The 17354-nt window shown below is 41.2% G+C and overlaps 1 protein-coding gene across 1 annotated transcript in view; it reads right to left on the reverse strand.

Moving 5' to 3' along the window:
• Positions 1 to 9834: 9834 nt before the first annotated feature.
• The window catches only part of DLGAP2 (DLG associated protein 2), a 313806-nt gene continuing 306286 nt past the window's right edge, over positions 9835 to 17354 (reverse strand). Inside the window, exons 13-14 of the mRNA XM_087718987.1 lie at positions 14490 to 14642; positions 9835 to 11384 (exon numbers count right to left, since the gene is read on the reverse strand). Of these exons, the coding sequence (XP_087575113.1) occupies positions 11166 to 11384; positions 14490 to 14642 (372 nt within the window). The 3' untranslated portion in view covers positions 9835 to 11165. The remainder of the gene's footprint in view (positions 11385 to 14489; positions 14643 to 17354) is intronic.

Below are 17354 nucleotides of genomic sequence, written 5' to 3' on the forward strand. Positions count from 1 at the left end.
TGTGATGATGTCTGGGCAGGTGGGCGGAGCCTCCTGCCACTGCCACTACTGGTTCACCCGAACCGAGGCGAACCGGCAGAATGCCACCTCTGGAGGGGTCCTTTAAACAGCTTGGCCCCCAAGCTATGATGCCCTCAGAAGTATATTTTCGCTCTGTTTTAAACGATTGCTTGTATTTTTCCCCCCCAAACTTGGTGAGAATGGACCTAATTTTCCTTCCAATGCTACCAGGGACATTGTTATGAATAAAAAGCGTTTCATGTCTCATTTTAATGCCTGCGGGTAATCTGTCTTTGAAATGAAATAGGGTGTTAGGCTGTGGTCCTAAAACAAAACTAATACTTAGCTACGTAGGCTATTTTAGTTTAAAGGCTCTGGGGAATTACTATGATGATGTGACAATTTGAACCCAATCATTACATGTCGTAAAAGATTTTGCGGTGTATTCATTGCCCCCTTTTTAAAACAATTGTCTAAACTATACTTTGCCGTTTAGAGCAGGGCACCAGGGCAGTTGCAGGAGAAATTGATTGAAATACGTGTGTTCTGATCAGCCGTTAGCCTTCAGCCTTGTACATAAACCACAGATTGCGCTCATCAAAGGTAGAGGGAGGGCAAGCACTGAGACCAGACGGTATTAGACCCCCCCCCCCCCCGAACTGTCCAGGACAACTGCTGCTTTTCAAGCCACCCAGAGCTCTCCATGGTGCTGAATTAGAGTGAGGGAAGACTCTGGGTCTATTCAGAAATAACTCCATGCCTGGAAAATTTGTAGCTGAATGACAGGTTTTGTTGGGCTGAAGGGTAAAGGCTATTCAAACAAGGAACTTTATTTTACAAAACAACAACCCCAAACCTTAAAGTTTTCAACAGTAAAAGTACATCTAAAACCAACATAATTTTCTTCCCCTTCCTACTTTCCTTACTGTGGTGGAATGTAGTCTGGATCCCCAGGAGGGTGGGGCAGTGTTCCAGAGGAGCAAGATACAGCAAAGTGTAAAAGAGGCTCAAAACAGCCCCTAGAATCGTGATGGCCGACTTATGGCATGTGTGCCGGAAGTGGCACACAGAGCCATCTCTCCAGGACGCCAGCTGTCGACCGTTGCTTTTCTGGGTTCTGTCATGCACATGCATGCCAGCCAGCTGATCTTCACGCATGCGAGAGTGCTGGAAACTGGAAGAGCAGCTCCCTGGTGCGCATGTGCACATCAGGAAGCTGAGCTTCTGGTTTCTGGCACGCACATGCGCTCTGGCCAGCTGGTTTTCATGTGCACATGCATGCTAGAAACTGGAAAACTAGGTGACCAGTGTGCATGCGCATGCTGGAAACAGGAAGCTCATCTGGGGAACTGCTCTTCCAGTTTCTGGCACTCCTGTGTGCATGCGCAAGGGAGCTACTCTTCTGGTTTCTGGCGCTGCCCCGCTGATGCCCCCATGTTTTGGCACTTGGTGCCAAAAAGGTTCGCCAACACTTCCCTAGAAGTTCTCGGGATATTTCTTTATTGATGCTAGTAGTTTGTTTCACTTCAGCAAGATTTCTGTCTGTAGGTCAGGAACACAAAAGAAGAACACTGCTTTGGAGTAACTCAGTGTGTTTCCAGGAAATGTGCTTGGGTGAGGCACTTGTTTCACTCAAAAGCACACTGTGCTCCTCAAATAATAATCATCACCTTCTTCTTCTCCTTCTCGTTCTTCTTCTTCTTCTATGTATGTGTATGTGTGTGCGTGCGTGCAGATGACTTACCCTCCAGAGAAAAATACTGTGGCGGTAAGACCCCCCTAACATCCCTCACGGTGTGTGTTCTGTTAAGATACAACCTGTTGTGCCATATGCCATACTGGCTTCTACTGTTCAGCACAGAGGAGTTGCCACGGTAATGGCTTCACAGTACTCCACAGGGTAAGGGTGAAAATCCAACATTAGAAATTACGTTTGGTCCAGACATTTCCCCCATAATACCCAGGCAGCGTTGGGTTATCGGCTAGTAAGACAATAATAATGAACGTGGTTATTGACCAAAGAAAAATCTCCATAATTAATGGGCTACAGATATCCTGTCTCCCTCACTCATATTTGACACATAAGTTGCATAAATCACATACCTCCCTTTGTGTATGCACAAGAAGAGTGTTCCAGTCCACCAGAGGGGTTGTGGATGTGCAGGAGCATTTGCGAAGCACCTCTTTTCAAACTGTTGAAGCTGCTACTGTACATTCCCCCCCCCCCTTTACATAAATTTGGCTACTATGGAAACCGTTCCCACGTCTGCCTGTGTGGGCTTGCAGAGTTAATTTTCTCTATATTTCCCCAAATACAACTGATGAAATGTTCATAGTTTTATGGGGTGGCGACTAATTCTGCTTTATTTTCTGTTTGTGTTCAAATGCATGCTAAGTGGCCTGACTGTGCTCTTTGCTAAAGGCGCACACGACATAGTGGTTTGTGCTCCAGTGAGGTATCGTCGTTCCACTGAATGAAATCGCTAAATTGATTATAGGTATTGTATTTAGGTATTGCCAATTTCTTTGATGGGTCCTTTTGATGGGTCCCTACTTCTTGACTTGTATTTGTTTAGTGACGTTTCAAAGTGACAAGGGCACTGAAAAAGGTGGCTTGCACCCTCACTTACGACCGTTGCTGCATCCCCATGGTCACGTGACCAAAATCCGTCTTTGCAAACGTAATAAAGGTATTAAATTGTTTCAAAAGCTTGCATCAGCCATCTGACGGAAAAGCAGCGGGTCTTCTCAGAAATTCCTCCTGCAAGCTGCTTTTTAGCCTGCTACCAAAGAAATAAAAATCCTGTATCTCCCATGTAATTATACTATAAAAATAATCTACATTCATATTAAACCATAGGCTCCAGCATCTTTTTGCTTACAAGAATACAACTATTTTGTTGTGTCCTTGTCTGCCCAAAGGAAAATGATAGATAGGGATACTAAGGGTATCCTGTGAGACAAGGGATGGAGGAAATAAAGTTTCGGCACATAAAATCACTTCTTAGTTAACCGCTTGTGTGGCTATTTTGTTCAATGTCCAGCTCTCTTGACAGATGTTTTTTTGAGCGTTCCTACAGTACTTTAATTGCCCCAAAAGTTTAGGAAGCCTAAATTTAAGTTCCAAAAAGATTAGGAAGTTTTACTTTACGGGAAATTTTCCAGTGTAAAAGCAGTGTCTCTTAACCTAGAAGGAACCCACAAGCAAATTAAACAAAAGTTTACGCATATATCTATCTATTTATCTATCTATCTATCTATCTATCTATCTATCTATCTATCTATCTATCTATCTATCTATCTATCTATCTATCTCTATATCTATCTATCTATCTATCTATCTATCTATCTATCTATCTATCTATCTATCTATCTATCTATCTATCTATCTATCTGCACAGGTAGTCCTCGACGTACGACCATAATTGAGCCCAAAATTTATGTTGCTAAGTGAGACATTTGTTAAGCGAGCTTTGCCCCATTTTGAGACTTTCCAGCTTAATATTTGTTAAGTGAGCCACTGCAGGTGTTAACGTCAGTAACGTGATCATTAAGCTGACTTTGCTTGTCAGAAAGATCGCAAAAGGTGATCACATGACCTCAGAACACGGCAGCCATCATACATGCGGATCAGTTGTCAAGCGTCCGAATGACGACCGGAGAGGCGCCGCAGAAGTGGTGCAATGGTCATAAGTCAGTTTTTCCAGTGCTGTTGTAACTTTGAACGGTCTAGTTTTGATGAAAACTAGCAAGCATTCGCTGGCTGGGGAATTCTGGGAGTTGAAGTCCAGACATCTTAAAGTTGCCAAGGTTGAGAAACACTGAACTAGAAGAAGGAGATTTAATAACATTTCTTCCAAGCTACGGCTCCTGTAGCCTCTCCATGATCCCATGATTGCCACTTGGCAACCAGGTCTGCTTTTATGACAGTTGCGGTGTCCCGCGGCCAAGTGATCACGCATTGGCCCTCGTAGCCAGCTTCCAACAAGCAATCCATGGGGAAGCCTCCGGGAAATCGCAACTATGTGATGCTGCCCTTAATGAACAGTGGCGTTTCATACACGAAGTGGAACTCATAAATCTACGACTTCTAGTCTCACTTTAGGCACGAAAGCCGGCTGGGTGACTTTGGGGCACACACTCTCTCCCACCCCACCCCACCTCACAGGGTTGTTTTGTGGGGGAAATGGGGGGAAGGAATACTAGATTATGTTCAACACCTTGAGGTTGTTTACAAGAGTAATTAAAGTGAGATTAAAAATAAATAAAGCAATAAATCAGGCCTGGATGTTTCCTTTAACTCCATTGTTTAGCAAGTGTGGTTGGTGAGAACTACCTGTGTTCTGCCATCTAATGGTGATCTGGTATATTGCAGCCTCGGTCTGATTACTCCTTATGATGTTCCAATTCTGATGTATTCTCAATGTTAATGATGGAAAAAGCCAGTTATGTCAAAAAATTTAATTGCAGAATTATTTACAGAATATGGTCATAAACAATACAGGAACCAATTAAAAGAGGCAGCTTCATAAAAGAGCCATGGGAGGATGGGGAAGTACATCTGTTGTTGTTGTTTTTTCTTCTTCTTCTTACAATTAGCCGAGAAAAGATAATGAGAAAAATAAACCCCAGGAATAAAACAATTGGCAAAGAAGTTTCAAATAAACAACATTTTTTTTTGTTAAATGAGATATTACCGAGAAGCAAGAAATTATTGTAATGAAACATTGCACTGTATATTCTGTATAGATATCCTGCATGCCTACCAAACAGAACGGCTCAAAAGAACCAGAAAAGCATGAGAAAAAGAGAATTACATAAAATAGTTTCTCTAGTAGTGTAGATTTATACAGATGACAAATATTTGGCACTCAGTTTGTCCTCATTGTTAGCATAATGCCGTGTGTGTGTGTGTGTGTGTGTGTATAAATCTTTAACCATAAATTAAATAACTATTTTCCTGTTTCTAACATTCCTTGAAATTCTATAAGAGGAATATGATTTGATTTGATTTAATTGCCAGGCCGCCTTGGATATTTTGGTGCATCATTCACTAAGTGAACCTCTGTTTATTCCTGCACAGAAGAAGCTGTACTATAATAACAGTGACTTTTTGCTTTATAGGAAAGGACAGTTCCAGTCTAGTAGTATTTGCCTGGATTTTAGAGAGTTCTTTTGAAAGCAATCCACTGTGATCCTTAAAAAAAAAAAAAGTAATAAATGCATATAACGGAGGAGATAATGCAGATATCTTGAGCCCTTAGAAAGTGAAAGGGTGACAAATAACCAAAGTTCAGGGGTAAATTAATTTGCAGGTGCGAATGTACATCTCACAGATAATTGTACATTGGGAAAGGGCAGAAAGATGGAGAGGACAGAGAATGCAAAATTTCAATAAGGGCTTCATCCACATTTGTCATTAAGCATTGAGTACATTTTGCAGAGCAGGGAAAACGCTCGGTTAAAAAAAGAGCAGTTTTTATAGATTCAAATTTATATTCAGACCAACCCTGCTGTGATTATAGTTCGGTTGGAAGAAAAAAATATGGCTGTGATCGACTCCTAGCTAATCTTGGCTGATTTCTTTCTTTCCTTCTTTTTATTTCATACTCAGTATGAAGCCATTTGATTATGAAAAGCTTTTTTTATATTACTCACACATCTATTGTATCAGCCGTCTTAAAAAACATGATTAGGAAAAGGATGCAGAAAATACAGCAAAAAGGAGCTAAGTTTATCTTTGGGGCTTTTGTCAGTGCAATGCTTCCTCCCTTAATTAGTTTTCCCCCCCCCCCTAAGCTTCCATTCTATAGTTTAGAACTTAATTTTATATAAATATTCATGCACTGTACAGGGCCAGGAAGATGCAAGCAAAATGTGATCAACATTTCAGAACTCCGTATCTTATTCAGAAAGAATAAGAATGCATGGAACGGATACCCTAATTTCTTTTTCTGATTACATCATCTAGCTGATAAATCTTCCGTAGAAGCCCTTGGGAGTAAATGGGGCACAGACTTCTAGGGCTGCCCCATAATTAAAATGTACAAAAGGAATGAATGTGAGAAATGGAATTAATATATAAATGATGCAAATATTAGCAGCGTAGATGAGGCGCTGCTAATTAGAGAAGCCTGCATGATGATATAATTCCCAGGTGCTAAGAGGCTCCAGTTGCAGTTGTGCAAATGCAAAACTAGTGCAAAACATTTTTTTTTTAGAGGAATGGAATTCCCAGCAGTCCTATTCCTCCAGCATCTTAACTGGATCAGGAGGGAGGGCTGTTGTTGGGTTATGGAAATACCAACAATATTTTGTCTTCTACAGGGTTAAACCTCACATGATCGGTTATGTCGTATGTCATCTTTATCCCACCAATTGGCCCATTTTGCCTAACTAATCTCCTGGTGAAAAAGAGCCAGGAGGATGTAACAGTGGAGAGGAGAAGACTCACTGATCAGCCCTACCAGTACAGGAATCAACGGTCGAAGGCAGCACCTGAGTTTTATCTCCTCCTGCTTGCTTGGCCAGTGGAGAAGGAAGGCTGCCTGTATCAGGAGATCCACCGGAGGGTAGCAAAGTAAGAATTTAGTGGTGAATCTGTACTTTTACAGCCCAGATTAAACAGTTTGTTGAAAGTAAGAAATTAAGGAAAGATTAAGGAAAGATACCATTGTTATTTTCTTAAAGGGGGGAAATCTACTCTAAGCCAATCTCATCTCAACTTGTTTTGAATATCCACTGTCAATATCCATTTGTGCAGGGATTAACAATTCTGCAGGAAGGAGAGCTCGGGCAGGGGAAAGAAACGAACCAGAATAACATAAGCATCGGTTGGCTTCTAAGAAACAGACATCTCAGGATTTTTAGCGGATGACAACATACAGCTGACCATGTTTGGGCCTGGAAGCCCAGCCGGGGCCACCCTAGTTAGCAGTTAGGGGGGGACTCCTCCAGAGAAGCAGAGCGCTAGGTTAAACTGGAAAGACTCGCATCGTTTTTGCATCGTTCTTAAGAAAACTGCAGCATGTGGTATCATGCTCACTTTGAAGCCTCCTTTACATTTCTCGAAGAGGGGAATCTTTGAATAGATGTATGGCTTCTGGAATACACTTGATACCAATCTTAAGTGCTTGTGTGTGACAGTGTGTATAATAACAAAGCAAATTCCTGTCTTTCAAAATGCTTTCGATGAATGTTTTATATAAAAACCATGTCTTTTTTCTGAATTCAACATATATGTGCTGTAAGTAAAGTAGGTAAGAGGAAAAATTAGTTTGTTGATAAGAAGCTAAAAGCTACCAAATACCATTTAATGATATTTTCATCTTTGCATATTATTCCAAGAAAGTCCTTTCGGATAAATTATGTAGTAAAATCTCAATGTACATACAAAATATTTTATTGTAATTGACTATTATTTTGTCTATTGTTATTAGAATTAGAGCATTTTATTTCCCAAACTCGTTAACTCTGCTGTGTCTTGAAACAGGAATATAGTCATATTTGAAATGGAAGTAATTAGTTTTCAATGGTCCTGCAATATACAGTTGTATTTTATACTGTTGAAAGAGTCTTTAAATCAAAAGCACTGCAAGTCATTCTCCAATATATTACTTTTCACATTCATTCTAGACAGGGCCGAATGACTTGTGACACACGTAATAGAAACACTAATTTTTATCTCCCTCTCCCAAATTAAAAATATAATACATAAGAAGCATGGCTTATTATTTGCCATTATTGTTTTAATCTTTCCTATATAAAAGAGATTAAATATATTGCACTTAAAAACTCAACTTGTGAACAGGTAACATTTCATTGGAATGGGCAGAAGGCATCTGGTTTACATTTTAAAGATTTTTCTTTGGAACAGAAGTGGAACCAACGGGGGACATTCAGTGGCAAAGCCATTCCTTCAACATATTCCCATCACTGCCTGAGCAACATACAATTTAGCCTAGAACTTTCAAAAGAGCCAAATTTACCCTTCGTACATTTTGCCTTCCTTTTCAATGAGAGTATGCTTTCAAAAATGATTTTATGGGGGGGGGAAAAACCCCCAAAAGAACTTTAGACTATTTTGAATAACATTTTGTTTGTCCCGGAAGTGAATTTTTCCTTTGGGAACCTCTCTTAATTTTTTAGGGAAAGGATAAAACTATATATTATATTAATTGTATGTAAATTGGATATACACCTTTTTTTAAAAAAAATATGTATATTTGCTGGAGCTGTGGGTGTTTATATGTGCTTTTTCAATCTAGCATATACACTTTTTGTTGTCCTCATTGCTGGTACACTAACATACATTGCAAATAGGAGAAACCGAATATTGAATACAGAAGCACCTAACTGTGCAATCACTAATTACAGCTCCAGCAAAAACAGTTTAAAATTTAATGAAATTTTTGTGCAAACAATATTGGAGGGCATTGATGTGCAAATACGGTGAGCTGTTCTAAGCTTTCAATTTCATAGCTAGGAACCTTTTTTTTATCTCTGGGTATGAGCTATGGTTGTGAATCAAATGCAGATCATTTTATCACCATCAGTCCCTTATCTACATAAGGGAAGGAAGGAAGAAAAGCACATGTGATTTGGCAATATTTATAAAATAAAATAAAATGAAATAAAAACATAGCAGCATAATAGGGATGTAGCAGAAGGAGAGAAAGATATATTTCAAATCTGCTGTCTCAAAGAAATGCACATTTTATTCATTTATTTCCATGTAGTTATTTCTAATTAACAGCTCCATTTGAAATAAAGTTATTTTTAAAGATGCCTTATCCCTGCAGATATTCTTGCATTTAAAACAAAACTATAAAGCAGCATTGATATTGTACCCTACCCCAAAATCAATTTATTTCCAAGTGCAGAAATTATTTTAATACTCTGTGGATGGGAATATCTTAATCATCACAGACTAATAGTTCAGGAATATTAATATTTCATTATTATTGTTATCATCGTTGTCTTTCTTTCTTTCTTTCTTTCTTTCTTTCTTTCTTTCTTTCTTTCTTTCTTTCTTTCTTTCTTTCTTTCTTTCTTTCTTTCTTTCTTCTGTACATTCCTCATGGGTTTTTATTTATTTATTTATTTTTTTGCTTCCAAATGCAATTTAAGGCTATTTGGTAAATTCTACATAAGAGATCAGGCTCAATTTACACTGTTCCCTCCTTCTCAAACATTCAACTCTAAAGATTCGTATCTTGAAGCTAAACATGCTTATATCAGCTTTGCCCTAAAACAGAATGCATGCTTAACAAAATATATCGGAAGAAGGGGGGGATGAGGGATGGGAACCCTTCTGTCTTCTCTGCTTCCTCCAACAGCAATCTCCAACATCTGCGCTTGAGATACACTAGGACTAAACTTCCCCATCGTTTTGTGCAATTCTTATATAACACTGCTATTGTTCATGCAAACTAGCATGATGGGAGATGTAGTTCAACATCTGCGGAGAGCACCTGGTTGGAGATTGCTGTTAAAATGTCTTGCATTTTCCAGTCATGTGACAAGCTGAAGGGCTCGCAAAGTACATATTTAAAGTGCTCATCAAGGTGAAGAATCAAAGTGCTGTAGGCTAGTTTAAATAGCGGTTCTGTCTATGGCTAAATACATTTTGCTTAACAGACTGATAGCAGAAACTTGACTCTGTTCTAATATTTTGTACGACTCAGAATTCTGACTTCAGTAGCGGCGGGATATGGTGGTTTTTTTTTTGTATCTTCACCTGAAAAGATTCAAAAACTTGGATCGCAGCCTTTGAGAAGGCAAAAAGAATGACGCATCGTTCTCAGAATTTGTTAAACTTCTGTGTAATTTTGCTGTGATGTTGATCAAGAGCTCAGAAACACGCTACCTTTCTTACATTCTACTGTTAGAAGCCACATGTCTTTTAAAACATGTTCTTTATGTCCGAAACAATCAAGAAACTTTTTCTTATCTTTAATTCATACTGCATAGGAAAAAAAAAATCCTGGAAAAAAAAATACAAATGTAAACCACAGTTCACCTTTTTTTTTTTAAAACCTTAAGATTACCATTGAAACTGAGATATACTTACCACTCACATTCATATTTCTTAAACTGGTTACAACATCACAACTGGTATTTTAAACAAGCAAACTTTTTTTGAGTTTTGTTTTTTTTGTTCGAAAGGATACCCTGGAAACTCAATTGATCTAGCATTTTGAAACCTCAAATATTACGCGTAGCATCGCTTTTCAAATTTAAGTTAAAAAAAAAAAGAAAGAGTGTTCACAAATGAAAGAAGTACAACATAAAAAGAACTGCTTAAAATGTAATGAATGTTCTCCAAGAGTAAATAGAGCTTTCACATCTTGCTACAGATGATCGAAATTCTTAAGGCTTTCCTTTGTTCCTCTTTCTTCAAGTTCCTTTGCGGTTTTCCTTCGGATTTCTTTCAGGGAGAGATTTTTCCCCATGGGAAATGATTCCTACGCTTCTCTGTTCGGGATGGACGTTGGAGTTTTCATGGCTGGATATTTCTGTTCATCTCCAAAAACTCAAGTGTGAGAGGGGAGCAGAGACCCGGTGCGAGTCCGGAGTAACCAAGAGAAGCAGAATTGCCGAGCACGAGGGGCAGGAAATTCTAATCGGGTTCAAGGCAAAGAAACTGAAGCGGGAAGGGAAGGGGAAGGAGGAGAGAAATGGATCCCTTCTTGTCTTGCACTTTCCATTTGTAGCACCTTCTACTTGAATTAGCTAATGCCTCTGGTGAATGGAGAGATGCACCCAATTCAAAGTTTGTGTTTTTGTTTTCTTATTCCTAGTTATCGCATCATTTATAAAAATATAAATAACCAAAAAAGTAAGCTGGGTTCCATCTCAAGAGGTGTTTCCTGTTGTCCTCTGAGAATGTAATTTTTATAAGTAAGGTCTCAACAAGCCCTATGCGTTGGAGCTGACTGGTGTAGTCCGATCCTAACAATACAAAAAAGAAAAGAGCAGGGAGGATTCTTGCAACGGGCTCAGCAAATTCTGAGGACATAAACCGCATCCTGTTGTGTGTCTGGCACAAAGGAGACAACCACAACAGGGCAGGGAGGGGGAAAAGAGACCAGCTGTACAAGGACTTGCCTGGTTCCGTCCTTTGTTTAAAAAAGAGGAAGAGACGGTGCAGCATCTGGGTCTTTCTAAAGCCTCGTCTGGGCTTCTGGAATATAGATCTCAATGCTGTCTGCACGCTCCGTAGCGGAGTTTTGCCGGAAAGAGGCTGCCCGCTTAGCAGCCATGAGGCGCCTTCGAGCTTCTTGGCGCTGTCGGTCGGGCAGATCCAGAGACTTCTCGCGGGTGATGGGGAATTTTCCTTTAGGGGGCTTCTTTGGTACAGGCGGAGGAACCTTTCTCTCTTCCTAAGAGGCAGGGGAGGAAAAAAGACATGAGGCACGAAAGGGAGGGAGCCTGAAGAAGGGACAGTTTGGGCCTCCTTCATTGACGTTCCCTGTGGCCACTGACCAACGTTAGCTGAGTTCATGAGGACGAGGGACAAAAATGAGCATTGCCACACAGGTTCTGCCCCCCATGGATTTATGTGCGACGCTGAGACCTGTCATGGTCTCTGTTTCATCTTGTTGATATTATCGTGGTCTTTTGGTCTGCATTGCCCTGCAGGTTGGAGCATTCTCTCTTTCGTTTGCAACCATCACATATGTTTTCTTATTTCTGTTCCAAATATGCATTAGGTCTGCATACCTAATGCATATTTGCATGCGTCCCACAGGTGGCACAGGGAGCCCTATTGGGTGCACACCAGCTGTCAGCTCCGGCGCACATGCGCGCATCGTCCAGCTGGTTTTCCACATTTCTGGAGGGCCAGGGTAGGCCGTTTTTACCTTCCCGAGTCTCCAGAGGCCTTCCTGACGCTTGGGAAGATCGAAAAAGGGCCCTAATGGGAGAACTGGAAGTTCAGTTGCTGCGCGGGCAGAGCGGAGTGTTGCTGTAAGGGCGGCATGCCAGCAGCAGCAGGCTGGGGAGCTCGCTCATCCGCAGTTCTGCTGGCTGGCATGGCTGGCTGGCTGGACACTGCCCGGAGTGCGAGGCTGCCCGGAGGAGCTGCCGCTGCCTCTGCAAAGGGAGGGCATTCGTGTAAAGGTAAAGGTTGGCCCAAAATGGGGGGGGGGCATGTATGGTAGGCGTGCACATGCGTTTGGGGGGGAGGTTCATGGGGGGTGCACACATGCGCAGGGGTGCTGGCATGCAGGAGTTTTGGTGTGTGCGTGTGCGCTTACTTTTGGCACACAAGAAGGAAAAGGTTAGCATTAGGTATTAATGGACCATTAATTAATTAATGGTAGTAATGGAAGTTCAGAAAAGAATTTTATTAATCTCCCCCCCACCCCCGCATCTGTCTGTCTGTCTGTGTCAGTCATTCAGTCAGTCATATCTATCATCTGTATGTTTTTCCCTCCCTCCCTCCATCCTTCCCCCCTTCCCTCCCTTCATGTAGGGGAAAGACTATTCCATAGATCAGATGCTCCGACAGAATAGGCCCACTTCCTATGTCCCATTAGGTGCCATTGTTTCTGGGAATGAATTTGCATCATGCTGTTTCTACTAGATCCGGGACCAGCAGAGATAAAGAAACATGTGGCCTCCTTGTGCTCCCTACCAGTCAACAGAATGGAGCCCTTTTTATTTAGCCCCACCGAAATAACTAAATCCATCTGACCAGAGTGGATGCAGCTAGAAATACAAATATGAAGTATTTAACTTTCATGGAAGAGAAAACTAAATTTTAAACTCTCACACTGAAGTCAACGTGGCTAATATTTAACTGGCTTTATTAAGAATTCTCAGCCTTAGAGGGGAGGTGAAAACCGTACAAAGACAAGTTTTACATACTAATGTGTTTCTTCACTATAAATGAGGTAGCAGCTGTGTGAACATTTCCCTGCTCCTCCTTTACTGAAATCCTGGCCAGGCTGTTGACTGAGCAAGTATTCTGAGAGGAGCTAATAAGACTGTGTTCTTTTTAATATTGAGGATTCATTTTGCTTCGCATAGGGAGATTGTTTTAACTTAAACTAACAACAAGCTGACAATTCCCCAAATTAAATTACAGTCATAGTCAAAATGTTGCAAAATCATCAAGCATTAGCCAAGATCTTATGAGATGGTTCTGAAAAATATGCATCTTAACATGAAGTCAAGATGACAATATAAGAACTCGTGAAAATTCTGCAGTTTAGCGGGATTTCAGGGCATAATTGGACCAGGTAATTTTACCAAAGATATGGTTAATCCAGGGGTGGGTTTCTTGCCCTGTTCCAACCGGTTCGGTTGGAACGGGGCCGGCGGCATCCTTGTGCACGTGCGCGGTGCACGCATGCGTACTAGCGTCTTTGTGACGCTCCAGCTGCTCCTGGAGGATCGCGCAGGCGCTGTTTCAAACCGGTTGAAACCCACCCCTGGGTTAATCCTTAGTACTTACTTTTCACATTATATTTCTAATCTTGGTCTCAGAAACTCCAAATATTCTATCCAATAGCAATTATATACCAATTCACAGTGTTTCACCGCCCTCTCTAAGTGGTTTACAGAGTCAGCATATTGTCCCCAATAATCTGAGTCCTTATTTTTCTGATCTTGGAAGGATGGAAGGCTGAGTCAACTGTGAGCTGATGAGAATCGAACTGCCAAACTGCTGGCAGTCAGCAAAATGATCACTGATCCCTCCTGTGGGCAACCCGTGGCAACCGCAAGTCAGTGGGGGCTACAGCTGATCTGATCTTGCTGGAACTTTTGATGTTGCCAATGATATTATTTTACAGAACCATTTCTGGGGATTTGGCGTTATTGTGCAGTCACTTGCCTGCTTTTTGAAAGAGGAGTCCCAGTCAATAGTAGGGCCCTCGTCCTCTCTATTACAGGGTGGCCCAAGGTTGAAAATTATTTCATATCTATGGTAAGCTTTTGTGTAAGGCCACCGTCTGTCAAAAGGCCAAGGATCGTCAGGATACTCAGGTGATAGTTGTATATGTTGTTCCTGGGCTAAAGAGGAGATGAGGTGAAGTCTTATCTCAGTGCCAGAAAATTGGGATTAATTTGCCCATGAGAAGAACCTGCCTGTGGGTTCGATTGTTAAAGCTGTTCCTTGAAATACTGAGTTGAAAGGGTATGTGTGTCTCTATTGTTTTTTAATAGTTGCATTTTAATATGGTTTTTAAAATTATTTTCTAAGCTGCTTTGGTCTGAGTAGCACATACATTCTAGAGGAAGGAAGGAAGGAAGGAAGGAAGGAAGGAAGGAAGGAAGGAAGGAAGGAAGGAAAGAAAGAAGGAAGGAAGGAAGGAAGGACTTCACTGTGGTATTATGTGTGCCAGCATGCCAAGGAATACCTGCCATGGTCCTTGCTGTGTTCCCTGAACTTTTGGAGAGCCTTGTCCGACAATGATTTCACAGGAAAAATAATTTCAGGCTTAGAAATCTAAGAAATGCACCACAAGGAACCAGCTTACCTTTTTTTCGGGCGATTCTATTATTTTCCATTCATTCAGTTTCATCTGATGCAGTTCATCAAACTTCATACTGACGTCTTCAATTGAGAGTTGTAACAAGTCCCAGAATCCTGCCAGGTCCTGTGAAGTTGGTCGGGGCATAGCACTGGGATCCTGCCACGTTCAACAAACAAAGAGAAAAAAACAACCAAGCGTCATTTGTTTGAAAACTCGGGTGTAGAACATATTTGGCATTATATAAATGGTCAAATGTTGGATGGAAGACTCAAGACATCAGAGTTCGGCTCCTTGCTGAATGCAGAAGTTGGGATTAAAAGATACCAAATACTTTACTTTTTGCTTGAAAACATCCAGGAAAGGGAGACTTCTCTCAACCTCACTTGGTAATTAGTTTGGCTGTGGAATTAGCCTTAACATTACAAAGTTTTGTTCTACAAACGTAACTTAAATCCGTTATTCTGTGGCCTTGGGTTGTTAGAATCCCTTCGGTCCTTGGCAAGAGCTCTCATAACCTTTATCAAGATAAGGAAAGCGATTGGTGAATTTCTCCTGAACTTCACCTCCCATTGATGACTGCCTGCCTTAAATAAGTTTAAGCTCCTATTGGTTAGAAGGTACTGTTTACGACCTCTGAGTTTGGCTATTTCGGAACAAAGGTCTGGCATTTTGTTGAAACAAATCTGTAGCACAACGACCTAATTTTTCAGCCTAGTTGTTTCCTTGAGTGAAGCGTGCTTTATCTGCTTATGTCCACAAGAGGGCAGTCTCGTGCTGCTGAACTGAATGTATCGCTAAGAACATGTCTGGCTCCAGACTAATACAATTTTCTCAAAAAGGCAAACTTAGTAAGAGAGACGCTTCATCTTGAGGCATCCTTAAATGTAATCTTACTCAGGAAGTTATGTATCTTAAAATAATAATAATAATTACAGCAGACCGAAATAAACGGATTATGTCTAGAGGAAGACAGCTAACAGAAAGGGCCTGGATCATATTAGCACAGTGTTTCTCAACCTTGGCGACTTTAAGTCCTGCGGATTTCAACTCCCAGAATCCCCCAGCCAGCTACGCTGGCTGGGGGATTCTGGGAGTTGAAGTCCGCAGGACTTAAAGTCGCCAAGGTTGAGAAACACTGTGTTAGCACATCTGTATTGACTTACACAGTGCTTTGAGCCCGGATCTCATTACAATGGCAGCATTAATCTCTAGTAGCGTGTAGAAAAATCTTGCTTCGTCAAAATGTGATATGAAAGGTACTTAGTCCTTCTTTCCCTACCCAGCAACCTCAAGGCATGATGGGTTTCAAAGACATCACTTGTCACTCTAACTGGAATAATGGGATTTGCACATGCCTAGAGGTCATCAGGTAAGGAGACACGCTTCAGAGGTGTGTCAGATATGCATCTGCGTGTGAACATACAGTATATCTGTGCTAGCATTACAAATTTGTGAATGAAAGGAGGTTCGGCAATTTATCATTAACTTAGCATTGACATTAGTGGATGGTAATAAATGGAAGCGTTAGGTTAGGCCAGTTTTTGATTTCTTAAAGAGCAAAGCTGGGCCATTGGTCTGCATTTGGGGGTTTTGGGGGGCTTTTTTCCCCCCTTAATTTGCTCTGGATTCTTTTAGAACCTCCCCCAGATTCAGAACAGGCATTTAATATACTGACTTCCGGGGCGGGACCTTGCTGTTGGCGGCGGCTTAATTGAGCTGCCCCCAGGTTTCTAGTCGCGTTATCTGCCTAAACATCTGGTAGATACCTCACCCTTCAGGCATAGAAGAGTGAGAGAGAGATCCAGCTGGTAAGAGCTTTCTTTGAAGTTTGCAGCCTTTTTTTTTTCTTTGCTGCGAGCAGAAGCGGGGGGGGGGGGGCAACCAAAGCTGAATCACTTCTCCGTGCCACCACTTCTCCGTGCTCGGCTGTTTCATCACAGCACAAAGTAAGGAACCCCCTCTTTGGACAATTTTTGAGATATTTATCTGAAATTAATACAAGCAGAGTCCGTACCTGAGAACTTTATCTGCTTTTCCTTAAAAGATAATATGTTCTATAATTCTATTAAATGGGCTAAAGATACCATGTTTGGAATTGCCTAGAGATTTATAGAACACCCTTCATATGAATCCACAGGCAAATCGTATTAAGCCTCTACAACTTGGACTGTGTCCCACACTCTCCTCCTTTGGACAAGTTCAAAAAAGTTGGGTTCTGTGTTTCTTTTTCCAAAGGTTTCAAGGGAATTATGGTTAAATGAAACATCTGAGCCTCAGCTTATTCAAGAATGATTCATCATCTACTTAAAAGGAGTTGAAATGTTTATGTTGACTGTCTATAACAATCTGGACGAATAACTTCTATCATTTACGTTTTCCTTAACTCCTTGAACTTCTGAATAGTATTTGACTCAGTTGTGTGGGAGCCCTGGGCCTTTTCTGTGTTTTAAAGGTAAATGCATGTATGTGTGATCATGATGTATCTTCACATCCGCCATCTGAGACTCCTCTTGGCTATTACCAGCCTTAGATAGCAGTAGCATTTAGCAACAACAGTAGCATTTAGACTTATACACAGCATCCTTTGGGCGGGTTGCGGCGTCAGCATATCGCTCCCAACAATCTAGGTCCTCATTTTACTGACCTCGGAAGGATGTAAGGCCAAGTCAACCTCGAGCCCGTCGAGATCGAACCTCAGGCTGTCGGCATAGTTCGCCTGCAATACTGAACTTTAACCACTGTGCCACTGGGGGAGGTAGCACAACTCACAACCACATCTCATTACCCCAAATGATCCCCTTGTGCATTTCCACCCTTTCTGTTGTTGCTTTTAAATGCTAATCCTATTCCTTTTATTTAGGAGCTCAA

Source organism: Thamnophis sirtalis, unplaced genomic scaffold (assembly GCF_051295495.1).
Source record: "Thamnophis sirtalis isolate CommonGarterSnake01/CBP01778 unplaced genomic scaffold, rThaSir2_p1.2 scaffold_6, whole genome shotgun sequence".
NCBI classification, from domain to species: domain Eukaryota; kingdom Metazoa; phylum Chordata; class Lepidosauria; order Squamata; family Natricidae; genus Thamnophis; species Thamnophis sirtalis.